This window comes from Oratosquilla oratoria, chromosome 40 (assembly GCF_046742065.1).
Source record: "Oratosquilla oratoria isolate Oo_2021 chromosome 40, ASM4674206v1, whole genome shotgun sequence".
Lineage (NCBI taxonomy): Eukaryota > Metazoa > Arthropoda > Malacostraca > Stomatopoda > Squillidae > Oratosquilla > Oratosquilla oratoria.
This window is the reverse complement of record NC_134816.1, coordinates 38,491,324-38,515,717: the sequence shown is the minus strand read 5'-3', so window position 1 is coordinate 38,515,717 and position 24,394 is coordinate 38,491,324. Positions and strand designations below refer to the sequence as shown.

The window sequence follows — 24,394 nt, the reverse complement described above, 5'->3', positions numbered from 1 at the left end:
CAGTACATGATGAGGAAGAAGGGAAATGGAGACGAAGACATAACAGGGAAATTAAGAGACCAAACCGGACAACCGTACATTCAGGATGAAGTACAAGGAAGAAGAGCAAGGTGGGCTGGACACTGCTGCGTCCGGATTGAGGCACACAGACTACCAAGGAAGGTGATGGAAGGAGGAGTAGAGGGCAGACGACCACTAGGGAGACCCAGGTACAGATGGAAGGATGTAGTAAGGAAGGACGTGGAGAGGGTGGCACCAAGAGAAGACTGGAAGGAATTGGCAGAGGATAGAACCATCTGGAGAGGCATAGTGAAAGCGGTGAAGGGCTGTCCCCTTGGTGACCAGCAAAGAAAACCGAATCCGGTCTTACCGTAATTCTCCAGACAACAGTAGTTCATCCGCAGCTTCGGACCGCTGAGTGCAACAGGATACATCATCAGCGGGAGGCTGTAGTTAGAGTGAACCCAAGCATGGAGAACGATTTGCTTCATCGGATACCCCGGGACGTTCGCCATCGGATAGTCGTGCTCGAGCGGGTTCACATTCTTGAACAACGTGGGGAACTGAACCTCGAAAAGGCCGTTCTCGTACATGACGTAAAACTCGACCCATTCGACGTTCGCATTCTTGAACAACGTGGGGAACTGAACCTCGAAAAGGCCGTTCACGTACATGACGTAAAACTCGACCCATTCGACGTCCTTTGGTAAACGAACCCATCTATTTGACACTTAAGTCGGGTTCATGGTCGTATTATTACCCAACGGGTAAGCGGACACACACACACACACACACACACACACACACACACACACACACACACACACACACACACACACACACACACACACACACCTCCCCGCCCATGAGAGCTGGAGTAACGACACGCAGCGCAGCGATACTGAAATTGTTTCAGCCTCGGGAGGGATTCGAACCCGGACCGCCTTAGTGACAGTCGGGGACTCTATCAACCGTGCCACTGAGTCGTGTGTGTGTGTGTGTGTGTGTGTGTGTGTGTGTGTGTGTGTGTGTGTGTGTGTGTGTGTGTGTGTGTGTGTGTGTGTGTGTGTGTGTGTGTGTGTATGTGTGTGTGGGGGGGTGTTCTGTTGTACGTTAAAAACAATGTTCACGCTAGTATTTTAGAGAAAGTGAAACAAGATGCATACGATAGTTTGTGGGTTGAGTTAACCCAATCAAATGGACAAAAAATGAATATAGGTGTAATATATAGGCCAAAGACATTATCATTAGCAGACGACAAACTGTTATTTCAAGAACTGTCTAGTTTCTGCAACCGGGATTTATTGATAATGGGTGATTTCAATTTTACTGACATTGATTGGATGACCCTTGAACATGGCCATATAGGTAGTCGCTTGATTGATTTTCTTGATGACAATTACTTAATTCAGCATGTAAAAGAGCCCACAAGATATGGAAACTTACTCGATCTATTGGTCACTAGCCGCGAAAGCATGGTAACTGATGTAGAAGTCGGTGAATCTATTGCAAATAGCGATCACAACTTAGTTAGATTCAAACTCCTAATTTTTTTTTTTAGAATAGATACTTGTGTTTCTAAAATATCCGATTTCAGTAAAGCTCAGTTCATAGGACTACGTCAGGAGCTTCAGCTTACAGATTGGGAGGCAAAATTAAACGAAAGACCTGTAGATAAGATGTGGGAAATATTTCAAAATACGCTCACTAAGATGATTCAAACTTACATTCCTTTTAACCCATTCAACTTTAAGGACAGACGTCCCCCATATCAGTCTCGCCCAAAGTGGCTCGACAAAGAAACTGAAAAAAAGTATTGCTAAAAAGAGACAGGCTTATAAGAAATATAAGTGCTCGGGTGCATCTAATGACTATGAAAGTTATGCATCAATATAGAGAGATTTAAAAAGGACAATAAGAAAAAGAAAACGACAATACGAAATGAACATCGCTGATAAATCCAAAGAGAATCCCAAATAATTCTATAGTTACATTAGAGATAAAAAGGTTGTTAGGAATCACATTGGTCCACTATTATCTGCTGACGGTCAACTTGAATATTCAAATGAAGGAATGTGTAATATCTTAAACAATTATTTTAGCTCGGTATTCGTAGACGAAACACCTCAAAGTGAACTCCAAACTGAAACCTGTGAAAAGTCTAGGGTAAACTTACTCACTACGGTAAATATAACAAAAGAAACAATTAAATGGTGTATAGATAAACTCAAAGTTAATAAAACACCAGGGCCTGACGGTTGGCATCCAAGAATCTTAAAGGAAATGAAAAATGAGATTGTTGTTCCATTAAAAATTATTTTCAAGAAATCCATCATATCCGGAGATGTCCCAAGAGAATGGAAGCTAGCTAACGTTACTCCCATATTCAAAAAAGGTGACAAAAAGAAACCAAATAACTATAGGCCTATAAGTATGACTTCAATCGTAGGAAAAATAATGGAAACTATCATAAGAGATGCTATCGAACATCATTTAGAAAGTAACCGTTTGATAAATGATTGCCAGCATGGTTTCAGACGGAAGCGTTCTTGCGTGACTAACTTACTCGAATTCTACAACACAGTTATATCGAATTATGACAAAAGAAACAATATATATTTAATGTATCTAGACTTTGCAAAAGCTTTTGATACCGTCCCACACGAAAGACTACTTACTAAATTAGCTTTACACGGAATAAGTGGTAGCCTATTAAGTTGGACTAGTAATTGGTTGAATGGTCGAAAACAAAGAGTTGTTTTAAATGGAAAAACTTCTAGATGGAAAAAATGTTACAAGTGGAGTTCCTCAGGGTTCCGTTCTTGGGCCACTTCTATTCATAGTATATATAAATGATATAGACCATGGACTAAAATCTACTGTTTCCAAATTTGCTGATGATACAAAACTGTGCGGAATGGCAAATGATCACTTAAATCAATTAGATATTCAAGAAGATTTAGATAAATTACAGCAATGGTCTGAAAAGTGGCTAATGAAATTTAACACGAGTAAATGCAAGGTAATGCGCATAGGTAAAAACAACAGTAAGTACGATTACAAGTTATTTGGAAATTCGTTAACAAAAGTGGATAGTGAAAAAGATCTCGGTGTAATTATCAGTAACGACCTCAAATCATCCAAGCAGTGCATTTCAGCCTCTGAGAAAGCAAATAAGATTCTAGGACTGATTGCGCGATCTTTTGATTTCAAAAGCCCATCACTCATTAACAAGCTATATAAATCGTTAGTTCGTCCACATTTGGAATATGCTGTTTCTGTATGGTCACCGAATCTCATTAAAGACATTGACAGACTGGAAAAAGTACAACGGCGAGCCACAAAACTGATTCCAAATATCAAAAATAAATCATACGAAAATCGACTAAAACATATGAATCTGTTTTCCCTAAAAAAGCGTAGACTTAGAGATGACTTGATACAGGTCTTTAAGATTTTAAAGGGAACTGACAACATCAAAAGTGACAAAATGTTCACATTGAATGAGAATCAGACAAGAAACAATGGTCTCAAACTATCCGGTAATAGATTCAATTTGGAAGTAGGTAGAAACAACTTTGCCAACCGTGTAGTTAATGAATGGAATAAACTTCCTGCACAGGTAGTGCAATGTAGTTCAGTTCGAAGCTTTAAGAATCATTTAGATAAACACCTAAGCAAGATGCTGTAATGATTATAATTTATTTTATATTATTTGTTTTTGCTTTGTATCATTTGTCGTTTCATTTTCATTTGTTATTAGTTATGTGCCAATTTATTATTATTTACTGTTTACCTGTTTGTTTGCCATTCAACTATACCTATACATTTATTTATGTATTTTGTTTGTTGCATACATTATTATAGTTTTTTTTAGTATTATTATTGTTATTATTCTATTATTATTATTTTTCGCATCCGACCTAGATATGGACCAAGGGGTCTCCTGTCGGCATGCTCCGCCTTTGTAATCCTTTGTAATCCTTTTTTGTATGTGTGCGTGCACATTATAACAATAGAATATATGTTGAATTACAGACTACTAAGAAACTTATTGTAGCAGATAATTTCAATTTCTCGTTATACATCTGATTCGAATTACATGCATAAATATAATTCAATAAGAATTGTATTTTATAAAAGGTAGAGGAAGCTGAAGTACATTGATAGGGTCTGATAAAATCATTTTGTTATTATGAAAAATGAAAATGCATACAGTACTATATGTTCTAATTATTCATTATGCATTGGTGGCATGTAATAACGACATAAAGGTATTTTTCATTATCAAAAATGTACCTTGGGGGCAGAAACATGGAACATAAGAGAGGAAGAGAGAAGGAGTTTGAATGTGTTTGAGATGAAATGTCTGAGAAGTATGATAGGGATTACTAGGCTAGATAGGGTGAGAAATGAGGAGGTGAGGAGGAGAACAGGGGTGGAAAGGGAGCGGGAGATAGAGTTTATGAAAGAGTATTAGGATGGTTTGGACACATGGAAAGAATGAGTGAAGAAAGATTAGTAAAAGAAGTGTGGAAGGCAGAGGTGGAAGGAGTGAATATGAGGGGGCGTCCTAGGATGGGATGGATGGATGGGGTAAAAGGGGCATTACAAAAGAGAGGAATGTCTGTTGAGGAAGGACGGGAGAGGACAGAAGATAGGTGTTAATGGAGAAGGGTTGTGTATGGATGATGCTGTGATGCGTGAGAGGGAGTGGGTGGGGGACGGGGGGTGAGGAATTATGTATGAGAAAAAGAAATTGACGCAGCCCGAAGGGATTTCTCCCCGTCTTTTCCTTTTCTGCATGAGGGGACGGAGAGGGGGGGGGGGTCGCCGAATTTATTAAGCGGCCTTGCTGTGGATGTGCTGTGTCTTATCTTACGACACAGCTTCTGTCCCAGGGCAGTGGACAGGATGCAGGGATGACCCGTCATCCAGGAGGTGCCAAGATAAAAGGGAGGGAGGAGGGTGGAGGGGAGTCGAATATGTGGAGAATGGAATGGGTGGGAGTTGTTTCTATGCCTTTTTCTTTTTAGCTACCCCCCGTGTAAGGGGGAAAAGCCTTTGGTATATGTATGTGGAGGGGGGCACTTACCCATGTCGAGGCCCTGCTTGGTGAGTGTCTGCACAGTACTTTGAGGCAAGGAGGTCATTTGTAGCACAAAGGATGCACCATTTTCAGGGAGAAGGCGAATCAAACTTTGCCAAAACCCTACAATGTTTTATAGCCCTTCCAGATGTAGCTTCCTTTCTTTATATTGTCATCAACTAAAAGTGAACGCCATTGTCGATCGACAGTCAAACTAATCCTAGGAAAACTAATCTTAGGAATCCTAATCCTAGTCATCAATCGATCAGTAGTCAAACTAACCCTAGGCAAACTAATCCTAGGCAAACTAATCCTAATTGTCAAACTAATCCTAGGAAACCCTTAGTTAGAAATCCACACGATCTAACGTGAGCAAGGCCGTCCACGATTTTGACGCGGTCTATACTTTCAGAGCTTTCAGTACTGGGTCAGACAAATTGATCCTTTGAAGAATTTGGCATACAGCTTCCTTGCATCAATCTCTACACCTCATAAAAAAAAAAAGAAAAGAAAAAAAAAAAATCTCCCTCTCAGGTCGGATGCGGGAAAAAGAATTTTAATAATGATAAATAAAAGAAAAATAAACAAAAATTATGATAATATAGATAATGATAAATAGAATACATAGATTTATAGGTATAGTTAAATGATAAACAAACAGGTAAATACCAAATGATAATAAATTGACAGATAACTAATTATAGATAAAAATCAAGCAAATGATAATTGACAAACAAATGACAGCAAACAAATAAACCTGTACTGATTCATTTGCCATTATTCCAGTGTATATCTGATTAACTGGTAACTGCTTTAGTGTAGTTAATGCTGTTCATGAACAAAAATAGACAAAATTAATAAATAATTGATAAATAGAACGAATAAACACAATAAACATATAGAATTAGTAAATAGATAAGATTATTAGATAATATACTTATAAACAGATAAATAAGAAACAGATAAATAAGTAGATAAGATACGTAAATGATAATAGAAATAAATGGATAAGAATAATAACAAACTCCTGTTTCTCCCCTTTTTAGGAACTCAGGGAAACACAATGACGATATTCTTATCCCCCACTCTATGTATCACAATGAATTACAAATGTGATCGATGATAGAGCTCCATAGAGGATAGAAACGCCGGTAAACTTAAACTTGTCCATTTTGTTTTATGTTAGGATTATCTTCTAATAGATTCTAGTAAGTAAACAAAAGATTATTTCGTTGCATTTTATTGCATCCAAGTTAAAACAGTAACATATCAACGATGAAAGAGATAACAAACAAACAACAAACAAACAGAAACACAAAAAAAATGCGATGTGTTCATCAACATAAAACTAATTAAATTATAAATAAAGTGTGTGTGTGTGTGTGTGTGTGTGTGTGTGTGTGTGTGTGTGTGTGTGTGTGTATCTATTTATATATATATATATATATATATATATATATATATATATATATATATATGCTAATAAGAACACGGGTACGTGTGTTCACTTATGCAAAGTAGACCACTTGGAAAAAGAAACTAACGAAGCAGAGCACTTTCGTATATTACATCTTCATCTTTTTGCACTGAAGATGTAATATACGAAAGCGTTCTGCTTCGTTAGTTTCTTTTTCCAAGTGGTCTACTTTGCATGTGTATATATATATGTGTATATATATATATGTATATGTGTATATATGTATGTGTATATATATATATGTATATATATATATATATATATATATATATATATATATATATATATATATATATATATATACAGTAAACCCTCGATATAACGAACGATATGGGGACAGGGGTCGTCTTTATATCCGAAGATCCGTTATAACCGAGGATCCGTTATATCCGAGGGAAATACCGGACAGATCCGTTATATCCCAAAGTTTGTCCTGTATTACAAATTAGTAGGATTAAAAATGATATGAAAAGGGAAATGTATAATCAATATGCCTAATTTTAGGCAACGAATACATACATTTGTAATGTATTGTTTTGTTCAAGAAGGCACTTTTTTCTAAATGATTTATTTTTTAGATTAAAGGAATCTTTAACTCTTCCCTTGGAAGGAGAGAGGTCCCTACATCCTCGGGGTGAGACAGGAAGGGATAACTTAACGCCACCGGGTAGAACATGTGATTCCCAACCTGGTGTTCGCGAGTTTTTTTTTTGTTTTTTTTTGGGGGGGGGGAGGCTAGGGGCTTGTAGTCTTTCTTTTTTCAAATTTCTTTGTAGCCCTAAGCGTAACATAAAATTAATATTAAACCATGCAAGACTTCTCGTTGTGTATAAATATACAATTTCTTCAAGTTTTACATATATACCTTCTATGTGACTGGAAAAATCTGTGGCCTCTATAATGCCTTCCTAATTAGACGGCCTTTAATTGCCCCCCCCCCAAAAAAAAAATCTAGAACGGTCCCGTGCAGGACCACCTGCCTAACCTTTTGATGACGGTGTAGCCTCAGTTCCTACCGACGGTGGCTGCGGGGGGGAGGGGGAGGGTAGGGGGGAGGAGGGGATAGGGAGGGGAGAGAAAGGCATTCTGGGGAGGGGGAGGGGGAAAGGAGGGAGAGGGGGAAAGGGGGGAGAGGGGGAACTCTCCTGAAGAGTAGGATAGAAACGCTTCACTTCTTGTTTTTGTAGACAAAGACGTTTGGAACGATGTAGGGCCAAGGGAGCACCGCGGTAGACCCTTGTGATACTGTATGGATGGCCGGGGCTCTGCCTGGGTGCTGGGCGATCACGATCGGCACGCGCACCAGGTTGATAATGGTAGGCGCCTTCTCGTCATCTGAGGGTAAGGTAAGAGATGAGACTGTAGTGGGAGACTTTAGTGGAGGACTTTAGTAGGAGGCTATAGTGGGAGACTATAGTGGGAGGCTAGTGGGAGACTAGCGGGAGACTGTAGTAGGAGACTGTAGTGGGAGATTGTAGTGGGAGGCTATAGTGGGAGACTATAGTGGGAGGCCAGTGGGAGACTGTAGTGGGAGACTAGCGGGAGACTGTAGTAGGAGACTGTAGTGGGAGATTGTAGTGGGAGAGTGTAGTGGGAGGCTATAGTGGGAGACTATAGTGGGAGACTATAGTGGGAGACTAGTGGGAGACTAGCGGGAGACTGTAGTAGGAGACTGTATTGGGAGATTGTAGTGGGAGATTATAGTGGGAGATTATAGTGGTAGGCTATAGTGGGAGAATATAGTGGGAGACTGTAGTGGGAGATTGTAGTGGAAGACTGTAGTGGGAGGCTATAGTGGGAGACTATAGTGGAAGGCCAGTGGGAGACTGTAGTGGGAGACTAGCGGGAGACTGTAGTAGGAGACTGTAGGGGGAGATTGTAGTGGGAGATTGTAGTGGGAGGCTATAGTGGGAGAATATAGTGGGAGATTATAGTGGGAGATTGTAGTGGGAGACTGTAGTGGGAGATTATGGTGGGAGACTGTAGTGGGAGACTAGAGGGAGACTGTAGTAGGAGACTGTAGTGGGAGATTGTAGCAGGAGACTAGTGAGGGACTGTAGTGGAAGATTATAGTGGGAGACTGTAGTGGGCGGCTGTAGTGGGAGGCTGTAGTGGGAGACTGTAATAGGAGACTGTATTGGGAGACTGTAGTGGGAGGCTATAGTTGGAGATTCTAGTGGGAGAATATAGTGGGAGATTATAGTGGGAGACTGTAGTAGGAGACTGTATTGGGAGACTGTAGTGGGAGGCTATAGTTGGAGACTACAGTGGGAGACTGTAGTGGGAGGCTATAGTTGGAGACTACAGTGGGAGACTGCAGTGGGAGCCTATAGCTGGAGGCTATAGTGGGAGACTGTAGTGGGAGGCTATAGCTGGAGACTATAGTGGGAGACTGTAGTGGGAGGCTATAGTTGAAGACAACAGTGGGAGACTGGTGGGGGACTATAGTGGGAGACTGTAGTGGGAGGCTATAACTAGAGACTATAGTGGGAGACTGGTCATGGACTATAGTGAGAGACTATAGTAGGAGACTCTACTTGGAGACTGTGGTGGGAGAGTATAATGGGAGACTGTAGTGGAAGACTAGTGGAGATTGTTGTGGGAGTATTGTGGGAGAGAGTAGTGGGAGACTGTACTGAGAGACTGTAGTGGGAGACTATAGTGGGAGACTATAGCGAGAGACTATAGTAGTGGGAGGAGGGCTGAAGTTGTATGGAGTGGGAGTGGGGGAGGGTTGTAGTGGGAGGCTTATAATGGGAGTCCAAAAGATATATCTCAAATTTCTTATTTGCCGTCACGTGATTCTATTCAAATGACGTAATCCCTTCTTCCTCCCCCACTCCCCTCCCCTTCCTCCTCCTCCTCCCCCTCCCGCCCCTCCCCTCCCCACTCCTCCCCCCTCCCCCACTCCCCTCCCCCTCCTTCCACTTCCCTACTCCCCTCCCCCTCCCTCACTCTCCATCCCCTCCCCTCCCCCTCCCCCTCCTCCTCCCCTCCTCCCTCTCCCCCTGTTATCGAAGAACTACGGTGACGTCATGACCCCTGACGTCATAACCCCTGACGTCATAACCTCTGACATCATAACCTCTGACGTCATAACCCCTTGTAAAACCATCGATAAGATCGTAAGTAAGGAAGAAAGAGAAAGACGACTCGAAGAGGAGGTGCGGTTACCAGATTGAGCCTTTGCCGTCGTCGTCGTCGTCGTCGTCGTTGTTGTCGTCGTCGTCGTCGTCGTTTCTTCTGTAGTCGTAGGTTCTTCTCCTTCCTCCTCACGAGTGTTGATGATGTTGTCGTTCGCCCAACACTCCTCCATGTACTTGTCCAGGTTCTTGTACTTGCAAGTCTTTTCGTAAACGACCCTTTGAATATCATAAAAAAAAACAATAATGATGATAATAATAATAATGATAATAGTGATAATAATGATAATATAATAATAATAATAATAATAATAATAATAATAATAATAATAATAATAATAATAATAATAATAATAATAATAATAATAATAATAATAATAATAATAATGATAATAATAATAATAGTAATAATAATGATAATAATAATAATAACAATAATAATAATAGTAATGATAATAATAATAATAATAATAACAATAATAATAACAATAGTAATAATAATAATAATAATAATAATAATAATAAAATAATAATAATAATAATGATGGTAATAATAATAATAATAATAATGATAATAATAATAATAATAATGATAATAATAATAATAATAATAATAATAATAATAATAATAATAATAATAATAATAATAATAATAATAATAATAATAATAATAATAATAATAATAATAATAATAATGATAATAATAATAACAATAGTAATAATAACAATAATAACGATAATAATATTTATCATTTCATTTTTTTGATGAACAGAAATCACAATTATTTCTATTCAACGTTTGTCATTATTTCCTTTTTTATAATTCTTGTTTCTATTAATTCATTTATTGATTTATTTATTTATTTATTTATTTATTTATTCATTTATTAGCTTACCAAGCTGAATATCCCGTCCCTTTGCCTTTCCAATTCTCAGTATCTTCGATGATCGTTTTGATACATTTCAAATCATCTGTAATATCGTCGTCAAGTAGATCTGCAGAAGAATAGAAAAAAATTAAAACAAATAAATAAATAAGATAAATAAATAAATAAATAAATAAATGGTAGATGAATTAAATGAGTTAATGATGATAACAATTGATGAACTGGTTAATCGGTTATTTTGTTTATAATAGGTTTGTAGTAAGTTGGGACATAAAAGTCACCCATGGTAGCGGTGATGGGCGATGAGGGTGGATGGTGTGGGTGAGTGTTATTTGGGTACCATGGGATTCAGGATTCGAACTTCGTCTCTGGTAACTAGCGTTTCTACCCATGGAGACGCAGTACTGAGGTGGTAGCAAAGGAGAGATTAATTAATTAGATTATTTATCTACTCATTTATTTGTTTGTTATCTATTTAAAGATTTATTTCATTTCATTCTTATTTATCTATATTTTGTCACTAAATTATTTATCTATTTGTTTATTATTTATTTATTTGTTTATTTATTTCTATTCTTACTTATCTATGTTTTTGTCACAATTCTATTTATTCATTTATTTATTTATCTACATATCTATTGATTTATTTATTTAATTCGATTCTTATTAATCTATGTTTTTGTCACAAATTTATTTATTTGTTTATCAATTATTAATTTATTCATCTGTTTATTTAATTTTATTCTAATTTATCTATCTTTTCCGTGACAAAAAAAAAAATATTTTCACATGCACAAACCGCACGACTGTCTTACCTGTGCACGGCATGTTACACGCGTTTCTTCCATTGTAGTGATCTTGACACCAGTACCTACTGTTCAGCTGAAAAAGCCCGTAATCATAACTCCCGTCGTGGTTGAACTTATTCACGGCTTCTGAGTTGAAAGTAGATTCATATCTTGCTATGCAAACCCCTGTGAGGAGCAACAAACAGCATTAGATTCCTGAGAATATTTTCATGCGCCGTGACGCATCGCCTTACCTGAGCTGTACATGTTAAACGCGTTTCTTCCATTGTAGTGATCTTGACACCAGTACCTACTGTTCAGCTGAAAAAGCCCGTAATCATAACTCCCGTCGTGGTTGAACTTATTCACGGCTTCTGAGTTGAAAGTAGATTCATATCTTGCTATGCAAACCCCTGTGAGGAGCAACAAACAGCATTAGATTCCTGAGAACAATCTTCCCCTATTATAGAGGCGCCGTGACCAGTTGCATCGCCTTTGACCTGAGCTGTGTGACGGGAGTGAGGGGGGGACCCTTTCGCCTTCAAGGCGTTGGAAGGCTTAGGGTGTCCAATGGGGTTTAAGGTGTATGTAGTGAGGGTGTACTTTCGTTCAGCTACCCTCCTTATTAGGGGGAATTTTTTTTTTTTTTTAAGAGCGGTCTTAGTCCCCAGTCACACCGTCACGATTCTGGTCAAATGCTGTGAATTTGAAAAGCTCCAGACGACTTCGCCTATAGTGTTCTAGACTTCACCAAGTCTACAATTCAACAATGCGTCGAATATTCGCAGAGGTTTATCATCTCTAAGCTCGTCATTCAGCTTCTCAACATATGACGTAGAGGTAATACGACATTTGGAGATTCGAAAAAAAAAAAAGTAAACAAAGTCGTTTCTACTCAAACGCACTCACTTGGGTCGTGATGGTGTGACCGGGGCTTTAATGTCCTTGAGGGGTGCAAAGGATGGGCAAGTCGGTGGCCTGCAAATGTTTAATAAACACAACGTCAATCGATGTCTCTCGGGTGGAAAACATGAGCTTCAGTGAACTCGGTCGACTTGGAGTACAGGATTGCAATTACACCACTTCTCTCTCTCTCTCTCCCTCTCTCTCTCTCTCTCTCTCTCTCTCTCCCTCCCCCCCCCCCCTCTCTCTCTCTCTCTCTCTCTCCTCTCTCTCTCTCTCTCACCCCCTCACTCTCTCCCTCTCTCTCTCTCTCTCCCTCCCCACTCTCCCTCTCTCTCTCTCTCTCTCTCTCTCTCTCTCTCTCTCTCTCTCTCTCTCTCTCTCTCTCTCTCTCTCTCTCTCTCTCTCTCTCTCTCTCTCTCTCTCTCTCTCTCTCTCTCTCTCTCTCTCTCTCTCTCGCCCGTCCTGTCAATTCGGAAAGTGCACAGAATTTAGTATTGCTAATTATATTTCTTAGAATATTTTCCTTCGAGTGTGACTGTGTCATTGGCAGAACGATGGCATTGTCGTCATGGGCCACTTCTGATAAGAGTTCGAGTTGTCCTCCAAGTTTGTACGGCAGGAGGCCCTCCATACTAAGCAAAGGCACGCTGGAGCTGAGGTGGTTGTCCCCCCCCCTATGCATAGACCCCTGAAGGAAGGGACGGGAGGGGAGGGGGGGGGGTTGCTGTGTACCACAGCGATCCTCTCGACATTTGCATGATGTGGCACTGTCCATTGGTGCTTCTGTTGGTCTTGGCACAGTCACCGAGTCAGTCGTTGTGCTTTGCTGTGACTGAGTTGCATGCAGGCAACGCGCGTCAAGCAGCCGCTGTCGTTTGGTCGACAGTGTCAGGCGCGCGGGGAGGCGAAACGACGTCTGCCCCTCCACGTATATTCACTTACAGACGCTCCCCGTTACTCTCAGGTCCAAGGTGGGCATATGGGGATTCGTTGTATTCACGCACGGGACCTCTGCCGTGAATTCTGTACCTGTTACGAAACTTGGGAGTCAAGACAACCGTTGCATTCCAGTCCGTGCTTACAGCAGTCGTTGTAGTTGTCTCGACGCCACTATCGTTCCCAGAGCTCGCCTCGCCTTTTTCCTTTTCCTGTCGGCGAATGTGCCATAACAAGCTGCTGGTCCCTCAACTACTCCGTCCATCTTCGTTCGAACGCACGTTAGGTACTGGCATTTTGTAATGAATTTACAACTGCGTAAAAGAAGGTAGAGCAAATTTCCCTTAATGTACTGATTGATTTATCTATCATGAGTTGTGTGTATTATGAATGATGTGTGTATAAACGTTGTTTTATGGATGAATGTGACACGTGAATCGTGCTAGCGACCATCAGATGTGGAAGGTGGTGGTGGTAGTGGTGACGTGTGTGTGGAGGGGAGGGGGGAAGAGGGCTCACTTTTCGACTCCCCCCGGGGTGGGGTGGGGTGGGGTGGGGGGGCACATGACGAGTCTAACCCCCACAAGAGAGAGAGAGAGCTTTTAGGCGAGATGCTTACGTCTCCAAACTCCGATAATATTGCATTGGGAAAGACACAAGTTGGGGGCGGCATTACGTCATAGGAAGCTGTATCACGTGGGCGATACAATTAGCATCGAGAAAAGTATCACCACAAAACGAGTATTACGTTTTGGGACCATAGCAACGATTTGAATCAATTTTATGGCATGATTTGGCATCAGCGCGTTCTCCCTCCGCCCTCTCTCCCTCCCTCCCTCCCATATTGCCGCCCCGAGGGGCACCGGTGAGACAAGTGGGATGGGTTATAGGTAATCGTTGTTACAATCCTCAGTGGCGGCGCCAGGGGGGGGGGTTTTAGCCCCCCAAAAAAGTGGCCAGCCCCCCATTAGCCCCCCCAACTGAAATGAGCAAATTGAAAATTTAAAACACTCATTGAAATAATATTATTAAGTGGAATTTTTAATTGCCAGGGCTAAAGATTTGTCAGCCATCAGTGCTAGCCCTACCATTAACCCCCTCCCCTTCTGAAATGAGGATAATATATGTGTATTATCATATTACTATTAGCCCCCCCAAAAAAATTGCTCAGCCCCCCCTTAGCCTCCCCAACTAAAAATTCCTGGCGCCGCCGCTGAAAATCCTATACACAATTATACTCATTGTACTATAAAGCTACGAGTATATACATACATACATACATACATACAGTACATACGTACATACATACATACATACATATACCAAAGGCTTTTTCCCCCCTTACACGGGAGGTAGCCAAAATACAAAGGCATAGAAACCACTTCCATCCATTCCATCCCCTACGTACTCCATTCCCCTCTACCCCCTCTTATCTTGGCATCTTCTGGATGACGGGTCATCCCTGCATCTTGTCCACACATAGATGGTAAATAAGAGAGAGAGAGAGAGAGAGAGAGAGAGAGAGAGAGAGAGAGAGAGAGAGAGAGAGGTACATACTAATCACGACGTATGCCACACACTGAACAGACTCCTTGAAGCGCACGACGGAATATAGCATAAAATAATTAGGAAGAAGGCGTCCTTGCGTTTGCGCCGCGCGTTGTACGCACATGCACAGCGCTGTGTGAAAGGTCCCGTTGAACGCCACTGAATGAACCCCGCGTAAGCGGACGCGCATACGGGAACGCTCGTGTGAAAGAGCTTGAAGCGGGTCTTACACGCTCAATAATATTGCGCAATATTTCGTATTGTACAATATTATTGACGGTGTAGGGAGGGTATTGAATAGGCACACCTGTTTGCTGATGTTTCCAATATATTGTGCCATTCGTCAGTAATATTGCACACAATATTGCGCAATATTATTGATCGCGTAGTGCCTGTTTTAGAGTGAGTTTGATGTAAAGGTGGCTTGGGAAGCCTACCATGTTCAATTTGAGTCTTTCATGGTTTACAGGATTCGAACTCGCCCGGACGTTAACCTTGCAGGAGACGATGTCCGCGCTATACCACTGCAGTGGCGATAAGAACATAAGGATGAGATTGCAAGAGACCATAAGGCCTACACTAGGCAGTTCCATGTCCATGATCGCCTATCATCCCAGGTCAACTTAGGTCAGAGGTGAGTAGCGGTTAGGAGCTATTACTCATGGAGGGTGCCTTTCCTATCCTGTGCACCGTGGCCAGGATTCGAACACACCCGAAATCCCCCAAAGGATTACCAAACACGCACGCTACCATCAAGCCACGGCGGGGCTCCAGTATGAATGGAGTAGACTGCAAGAGACCATAAGCTCTACACTAGGCAGTTCCTTACCGCCCGTCCTCCTCATGCATAAAGTTGTGTAACCTTTTCTAACAACCGATAGATTCAGCGCTAACTACGTGGTTACTAAGTCTATTCCATTCGTTAACCAGGTCTTGTATATTTACTTCTCTGAGAGAAATAGCATTCAGATAATAACCAAAGGATAATGAGAGAACACAGAACTTACTAGTTAGTATTTACAAACATATGTAAAGAAAACGACAATACAACATAGTAAATAGAAAATACAAACTCCCATTATCAAGTGAAATTTATCATCTTTTACAAAACTAAGGAAACTACCCAGTTAGTAAAATATAAACTACCATCAGGAAACAATAAAAAAAAATATATATATATTTACTTCCTCAGGTCTACAAACAAAAGCACCGTTTTCTAAGACTGACGTGTCATATCCACTACTACACTTTGATCTTAGCCAAAAGGCAGAGAAGCGATGATAGACTTTATTTGGCAATGAATCAATGTACATGAAGTGCAAATAATGACAAGAACACATAGTTCGAGATAATAAATGCAAATTGCCGAGGATAACACAAAAAGCATGTACGCTTATTTCCACTGTGGTCCTCATCAGGTTATTATTCTACACTAAGTCACACGGACAACATACGTAGGGGGTTGAGGGGACCAGAGACACTCATGAGTAATACCAGTCAGTACACATATGACACATAAACATTGTTATCATTTTGCTAATATTACTGAAATGTTTGTACACATAGGAACATTGCGTCCAAAAATTTGAGCACCATCCAAAAGGAACATTGTGTTAAGCCAAGGAACAACAAAATAATGTTAAACTGTAACAAAACAGTATGAGTGAGTACTATATCGGAGTAGTACCATTAATAGTATACTGCATTTTTCTACATCTGTATCAACATGTATGAGTGAGTACTATATCAGAGTAGGACCATTAATGATATACTACAATATTCTACATCTGTAACAACATGTAGTTACAGTGAATCCTACACTGCAGCTAGGATCACCTATTAAATAAATCTAACATTTAACCTGAATCTCAGGACGGAGTGGGCAATTACTATGAGCACCAGGGAGTAGTACATTATAACCTGAAGCACCAGAGGTAGGTACAGGGGACCAGTACTCGAATGAGTAAAACAACAAGGAGAATGAGGAAAAAGGTCAGATCATAACTGTTCTCGGACCCTACCTGAGACATATACCAAATTATGACTGGCAAAACAAAGGTGGAAACCAATTTGTAAACATCAATCATTGTTATGCTGAACTAAACTTCTGAAGAACAAAAAAAAAAAGGTGGGAGGGGAGGTCAGAACAGTTATGAGTGAACGCAGATATGGATGGTATTACTCATGGAATCAGGTATCCCTCACTAAGCTAGTAGTACACAACATCAAGGCTGTTCTCTGTCCATAGCTGAGACATATAGTAACCCTTGACTTTTTTCTTGAAGGTAACCTTGTTATTTGTCTTCTTAATGGACACAGGTAGTGAGTTCCATAGTTGAGCACCTGTGAAGTGAAAACTGTTTTTGGTGAAGGGACCTGCATGAGGTACAATAAGAGACTCTTGACTGTTCCGGGTTCGATTCTCAGCCGATAATGTCATACCCAGTGATCTTGGAAAAAATATACATATGCCACAGTCGTGTGGTTTATCTGTTCAGGATATTTCAGGAAAACAAATAAACCTGATTAAATCCAGTAAATCCGCTAACGTCTGTTGGTTCATAATTGTAGATAAGATGTGTTTTTTCTTCTTCAGTGCTGAAGAATTTCTGGGAGCTTAGACGCGCTGAAAGAAAACCAGAAAGGTTTAGGGGTGACTATAGCACTTATTCATCTTGTTCATGGTCTCGATATTTACATTATTATCATTCTTGGTTTATACATACTCCTCCTCCTCCTCCTCCTCCTCTTCCTCCTCTTCCTTTTCCTCCTCTTCTTCCTCCTCCTCTTCCTCCTCCTCCTCCTCCTCTTCCTCCTGTGCCCCCGCAATATTCCCATATCTTAAGACAGTGTTTCCCAATTATTTTTTTTTAGGCGACCCTAATATAATCCTCATGATAAGACCGCGACACCACTAATCTATTGTAATGTTATAAAAGACAAAGTTAGCATCATGGAACTTTATTATAGCAAATGAATTAAAAAAAAAATAGCACGCAAGATGTCTTGGCGAGCGCAGGAAAGACGCTTGGCGAGGTCACTTGGGGTTCCGACCCCGCCACACTCCGCCCTCCGCTGCGTCCCTGCGTCCGCTCCCTCATTAGCACAGTGTGCTCCACCCTCCAGCGCCTCCACATCGAAGTCCCTAAGGCCGAGGTTGATCACGGACCGCCTCCATGGAGTATTCCACAGCCTTATGTCACCCTCACACCCACATCAAAGATAGGCCCACCGCCCCTCCCTGGAGCACGTCACCGCAGTGTCCTCCTACGTCCCTGCTGCGCACCATAGCTACGTAGATGGATCCTTACAGCCAGACGGTAGCGCGGGTTGCGCCATCTACTCACCGGATGTTGAGCCACCTGAAGGAGGCTGGGTTGGTCGTCGCAAGCTACCCAACTCGTCCACCTCGAAGTACTGCGAACTACAGTCACTCCTGCTGGCTGTCAACCTACTCTGTCAGCGGCGACTGGACTGCGTGGTACTGTGTGACTCCCAGTCCACCCTACGGGCCATCTCGTCTTCCCAACCCATAATACACCGCCGCCCCCCCCTCCCTCATCCATCACATTTTACAACAGCTAGTCATACCTCAAGGGCACTCTCTCACCATCATAAGATTTCTGTGGATTCCCTCCCACGTTGGCTGGAATCGCTGCCAATGAAAAGGCAGACCTCCTCGACAAAAATGCCTGTCAACTGCCACTGACCGACGATGCTACACCCTCCCCATTCTGCTACAAGAAGATCATACACTCTGCCACTCTTCTAACAACTCTCTACCGCATGAATGCAGAGCGCGCACAAAGACCATCAGTACTACGACCACTTACGTCTCTCCCCACCCCCCACCCCACCTCCGAGATATCGCAAGCACGGACTCATCGTTCGCAGACACAATACTGTGACTTCACGGCTTCGCCTCGGTTAGTTACAGACCGCTGTGGCAAGTCCCTGAGGCGGGGGACGTACCACACTACTCCACCTGCAAGCATTGCGACAATTCCAACGCCAACAGTCTCCACCACTACTGCCTCGAATGTCCCTCAGTAGAGACCTGTTGCCCCAAAGCCAAGACCTAATACATGCGTGTCACTTTCTCTTAACGGACAATAATCTAGACACTGTTGTCCTAATTCGACACCCTAACTTTGGTGGATGCTAAAGCTTACCTCACCTTGATTACCAGTATATTTCCCCTTACAGGATGTAATGGAACTGCCTAGTATGGGCCTCGTGGTCTCTTGCAGTCTCCTTCTCTCTTATGCTCTTATATTCTTATTATTGCCGTACATCTTCACTGTACGTGGTAACGTGACCCGCGCGTCACGCATACTATGTATACAGTAGATAAAAATTACCTACTGCACTAGGTTTGTCGCTCTATAAGTGTAGTAAATTTATACAAAAAAAAATCATCCTACATGTACTCGTCCTCCTCCCCGTCCTTCTTACCCTGGTTGACGAAGAAGTTCCCGAAGTACTGGCCTACTTCGATGGCGGGGGACGAGTGGGGGATGTTGTCGTACTTGTGCCTGCCCCGTGGCCCACTCGAGGGCGTTCTTCTCCGGGTGCCACTGAACGCCGTAGAAGGGCAGATGATTGTGCTCCACCGTCGACACGAACTCGAGCCCATCAGCGTCCCGGTTCGTCGTCAGGAGAAGACAGTCTTCGGCCAGTCCAGAAGCGGTCAGGTTCTGTTACAACATATATGAATATACATACACACATATTCTAAATCAACTTCCTTTGGGAAAAAATACCTCGTGCAAAGACAACTCTATAATCATAAACTTGTCATAACTTTTAATAAAATAATAATCACAAGTCCAGAAGTGGTCAGGTTCTGTTACAACATATGTAAACATACATACATATACACACACACATTTTTTAATTAATTCCTTTGGAAGAAAAAGTCTAGTGCAAAGAGAAAAAGCAGATAAAAAAAAACTCTATAATCATAAACTTGTGATAACTTTTACTAAAATAATAATCACAAGTCCATCTCTGAGTTGAATAAAATCGTCTACATTTAACCAGAATAGAGTCTATGGTGTGGGTCAAAGTTTACCAGCCACGGAGTGCCTCCACAAGGGAATACAATCGCCTGGCAATGGACCTCAGACTTTGGTTCTCTCGATCTCTCTCTTTCTGTGTGTGTATTCACTTGGTCTTTGGATTACGTGTTGGACTCGTGATCGACAGCTATTTCCCTCCTGGAAGAGAGCTCAGAGCTCGTAGGTCCGATCTATGGGTAATGCTATGACCTTGCACACACATACACACCCAACTCCCCGCCCACGAGAGTCAGAGTAACGACCCGAGGCACAGCGATACCGAAGTAATTTCGGCCCTGGGCAGGATTCGAACTGGGTGCTGGAAGCATTTCTGCTTCCCAGTTCAGCGCTCTACCAACTATGCCACCGAGTCGGTGTGTGTGTGTGTGTGTGTGTGTGTGTGTGTGTGTGTGTGTGTGTGTGTGTGTGTGTGTGTGTGTGTGTGTGTGTGTGTGTGTGTGTGTGTGTGTGTGTGTGTGTGTGTGTGTGTGTGTGTGTGTGTGTGTGTGTGTGTGTGTGTGTGTGTGTGTGTGTGTGTGTGTGTGTGTGTGTGTGTGTTAGGTTGTGCCATGTCGGTGGAGGCCCTCTCCTTGGCAGGGGAAATATCAAAATGAGGAATAGGAGCATCGAGATTCGAAAGAGTCGAGGTCTTACCATGCCGACCAGAGACGGGATCTTCTCGGGCTCTATCGAGTGAGTGATAACCACACACACAAACACAAACACAAACAAACAAACAAACAAACAAACAAACAAACAAACAAACAAACACACACACACACACACACACACTCTCTCTCTCTCTCTCTCTCTCTCTCTCTCTCTCTCTCTCTCTCACGTCAGCAACCCAAAACGTACTCCCCTCACCGGTTACAAAGTTGATGTGCTCGCTCATTGGTCAGAGTTCACACTACACTACGTTTCTGGTATGAATACTTACGTTTCTAGCTACTACCAGACTATATAAAGTGGACTTGCTGAGAGAGAAAAGAGAGATAAAAGAGAAAACAGAGACAAAAGAGAACACGGACAGAGACCAAGAAGAAGAACGCCCACGGTTCATTTAAAGACTACGTAGATTTCCTCCACTCGGTCATTACAACAACTCAAGTAAACATTCCTTTGCATCTCTTGGACTGAGCAAATCACCAATTACCGAAACCAGTTAATGGCCATATCCACTTTATCATATAGTCTATGAATGCAGTCATGGGGCTATATTTTAGCCACAATATAGAAAGAAGCGGAAACAAAAGTGATACTCACAAATGTATATACGGAAAGCAGCTTTATTCCTAAACAACATAAGGGTCAGACGAGAAGGAGTCATAAATGTTGAACAAATATCCAGATTTGTTCTTGAACAAGAGTGGCAGGCACCCAGAGACTAACAGTGGGTCGTGGATTGACCATCGTTTTGGTCTCACTCATAAAGGAAATGTTAATTGCACAATTGAAGAGAAGAGCCAATCGCATCATTTTCAGGTGCAGAAGAACTCGGCTGATCCCTGGCAATCCGGATGTTTTGTTTACAGAGAGCGACCTCGCTGACACCGAGATTCATTGCCACAAAAGTACAGGAATCCTTCACTTATGGCTTCGTTGGAAAGGTTAAACGCGGTGGTAGGGAAGGGCGGGCGCCACGGCTAGGTGTTCCCCTTTTGGTAAGAAGCCCCGACGGCTGGCCTCGTACATGATCTCGAAGGCCTCTCCGTCATCAGTCACGAAGCTGAAACATCAAAACATTATGAATCCTTCGTATTGCCGACCACTCCAGTTCGAGGGAATTAGGATCACAATTTCATTTTGCGCGCCCGTGTGTGTGTGTGTGTGTGTGTGTGTGTGTGTGTGTGTGTGTGTGTGTGTGTGTGTGTGTGTGTGTGTGTGTGTGTGTGTGTGTGTGTGTGTGTGTGTGTGTGTGTGTGTGTATGTGTGTGTGTGTGTGTGTGTGTGTGTGCGTGTGTGTGCGTGTGTGTGTGTGTGTGTGTGTGTGTGTGTGTGTGTGTGTGCGTGCGTGTGTGTGTGTGTGTGTGTGCGTGCGTGTGTGAGTGTGTGTGTGTGTGTGTGTGTGTGTGTGTGTGTGTGTGTGCGTGCGTCTGTGTGTGTGTGCGTGTGTGTGTGTGTGTGTGTGCGTGCGTGTGTGTGTGTGTGCGTGTGTGTGTGTGTGTGTGTGTGTGTGTGTGTGTGTGTGTGTGTGTGTGTGTGTGTGTGTGTGTGTGTGTGTGTGTGTGTGTGTGTTCGCGCGCGTGAGCTCAAATTGTAGTATTACTCACTCGAAAGAGCCCGAGAAGGACTGCCCATCGTCTTGCTTGCCAATTTCTTTCCTTTTCTGGAGATTGAGGACCTCAGCGGTGTTCACAGTTCTCTCGTCTTTGGCCAGGGCAAAAGCAGAGCTTGGGCGCCCCTCAACCGACAGTACGCAGCACAGCAACAAGACAACCTTCAAACATTAAAGAAAAAGGGACAGTAATTTACAGGTTAAACGAGTTACTAAATGACAGGGGGACTGATTTTCTGAGTGGATGCCTTCCTTGCTGGCTAACTTTGTGACAGGCTAACTTAATGAATGATAGATAAACGGCCCGACTCAATGACTGAGAAGCTGACTAGATGACGGACTGACTGACTGACACGTCTGCAGGCAGGAGAGGCTCCATGGGGCCTCGTATAAATAACAAGACCGTCAAGGCACGGCAAGGAAGGGCCTGAGGGTCTCCGATCCCATCCCGATCCGGCATCAAATGCCATGTCTCTGAAGACTCACGAGGCAGCGCGTAGAGGTTTTCATGATGGTAACGGTAGCAGGAGCAGCAGCAGCAGACGATTCCAGTGTTCTGCTTCACAAGCCCAAGCCTTCCTCTTATATACTCAGAGCCTGATTTTCTAATTACATTCGCTTGGCATTCTTCCTCCTTCAGTTCTGTATCACTTTCATGTTCCATAATGTCAACACTTTCTTTCTCTGTCTCTCTCACTCTATTTATATCTGTCTATCTATTTACCTATCTATTTATATATATATATATATATATATATATATATATATGTTAAATATATATATATATATATATACATATATACACACACACACACATATATATGTATATATATATGTATATATATATATATATATATATATATATATATATATATATGTATATATATATTAACAACCACAATGCACTTTAATTCTAAGCCATCAACATCGGAAGACCCAATGGAGGCCGACATGTAGAAATTGAAATGCAGTACTGCCAAGGACTCGAACCAGGCAATCGCATGACAAGTGCTGTAGTAACTTATCGACTACATATACATATACATATACACATACACATACATATACATATATATATGTACATATACATACACATATACATATACATATATATATGTACATATACATACACTTATACAAAGGCGGGGCATGCTGACAGGAGACCTTCTGGTCCTCTCTAGAAGGACTACTAATGATCAAGTAACTTCTGACCTTTTTGTCCTAACGGCAGAGAAAATATTTGATCCTCTTCCAGGGAATCCAGAACCTATCCACCTATCCACTCGACAAAAGTCTTCCACAATGCCATTCCTTTCGAACTATCCTTCTTGGACTATCCTTTAGTAACCTCAACTAGGAAACTAGTCTCAATGAAACTAGGTGTTGTTAGATATGTCCTAATCCCAGCTTTATATACGAAACGTGTTTACGCCCATAGGGAGTACGGTTCTTATGTATGGTGTGACCAGGCTCTATTACAAAACGTTTCGCTTTAATGCTTTTCTCTCTGTAAGAGGCTGATAGAAAAGAAGGTAGAAAGTGAGGTAGAAGACGGGTGTTACATTTTATGCGTTAGGTGTATGAAACAAATTTATATAAAAAAAAAATAACAATATAGTGAGCGAGCGAGTTGCCCAAGTCCGCTTTCCGCCTCGTATAGGTGAAGAAATTGGCATTTGTAAATATTAACCGGAGACTCGAGTGGTTAGCTGATACGGCATTCCTTTGTAATCAAAGTAAAAAAATGGATACGGCATTCCTTTGTAATCTAAGTAAAAAATGGATACGGCATTCCTTTCTAACCTAAGTAAAAAATGGAGTACACAATATTGCCATATAGACTTGTAACAATGATTCTAATTGGTGGAAGGGAGGAGGAAAAAATTCAATTGGTTCACGATTGTAATATCAAAGCCTTTGGGGAGATTCTTAAATATAGAAAGGTCATATGACAAAAAAGAAAAAAAAATCACTACGTCACTGCAAAACTCACGTAGGATCTTGCATACGTGCTGTTGGGGGATTTCTTTGGAGCACGCATTGCAATAAATGACTGAAAACATTTACAGCAGATTGCTACACTTTAATTCTCCTCGTGTCTCTGCATATATCATGTTACAAGGAATGCCAAGTCAGCAACGCACCCGACCATTGTTTATCAAGGCGGAAAGCGGACGCAGCAGCCTGCTCACTATTTCTACGCCTCTACCCCTCTCTTTCTGCCCCTCTACCCCCTCTTTCTACCTCTCTAATCCTCTCTCTCTCTCTGTAAGAGGCCGGTA

At 41.8% G+C, this 24,394-nt stretch overlaps 3 protein-coding genes across 3 annotated transcripts; all 3 read right to left on the bottom strand.

The window, feature by feature from the left end:
• Window positions 1-7,677: 7,677 nt before the first annotated feature.
• Window positions 7,678-11,553, bottom strand: LOC143020598 (uncharacterized). Its single transcript, XM_076177034.1, has 4 exons — window positions 11,412-11,553; window positions 10,606-10,705; window positions 9,741-9,928; window positions 7,678-7,901 (listed from the first exon to the last, which is right to left on the bottom strand). The coding sequence occupies exons 1-4, from the start codon at window positions 11,422-11,424 to the stop codon at window positions 7,735-7,737; spliced, it is 468 nt and encodes a 155-aa protein (XP_076033149.1). The 5' UTR covers window positions 11,425-11,553; the 3' UTR covers window positions 7,678-7,734.
• A 5,116-nt stretch (window positions 11,554-16,669) lies between these two features.
• LOC143020597 (gamma-glutamyl hydrolase B-like) lies at window positions 16,670-19,467 on the bottom strand. Its single transcript, XM_076177033.1, has 2 exons — window positions 19,230-19,467; window positions 16,670-17,400 (listed from the first exon to the last, which is right to left on the bottom strand). Exons 1-2 carry the CDS (start codon window positions 19,408-19,410, stop codon window positions 17,279-17,281), a joined length of 303 nt encoding a protein of 100 aa, XP_076033148.1. The 5' UTR covers window positions 19,411-19,467; the 3' UTR covers window positions 16,670-17,278.
• Window positions 19,468-21,123: 1,656 nt separating this feature from the next.
• On the bottom strand, window positions 21,124-22,654 carry LOC143020596 (pupal cuticle protein 27-like). Its single transcript, XM_076177032.1, has 3 exons — window positions 22,599-22,654; window positions 22,108-22,274; window positions 21,124-21,563 (listed from the first exon to the last, which is right to left on the bottom strand). Exons 1-3 carry the CDS (start codon window positions 22,620-22,622, stop codon window positions 21,446-21,448), a joined length of 309 nt encoding a protein of 102 aa, XP_076033147.1. The 5' UTR covers window positions 22,623-22,654; the 3' UTR covers window positions 21,124-21,445.
• Window positions 22,655-24,394: the final 1,740 nt, after the last annotated feature.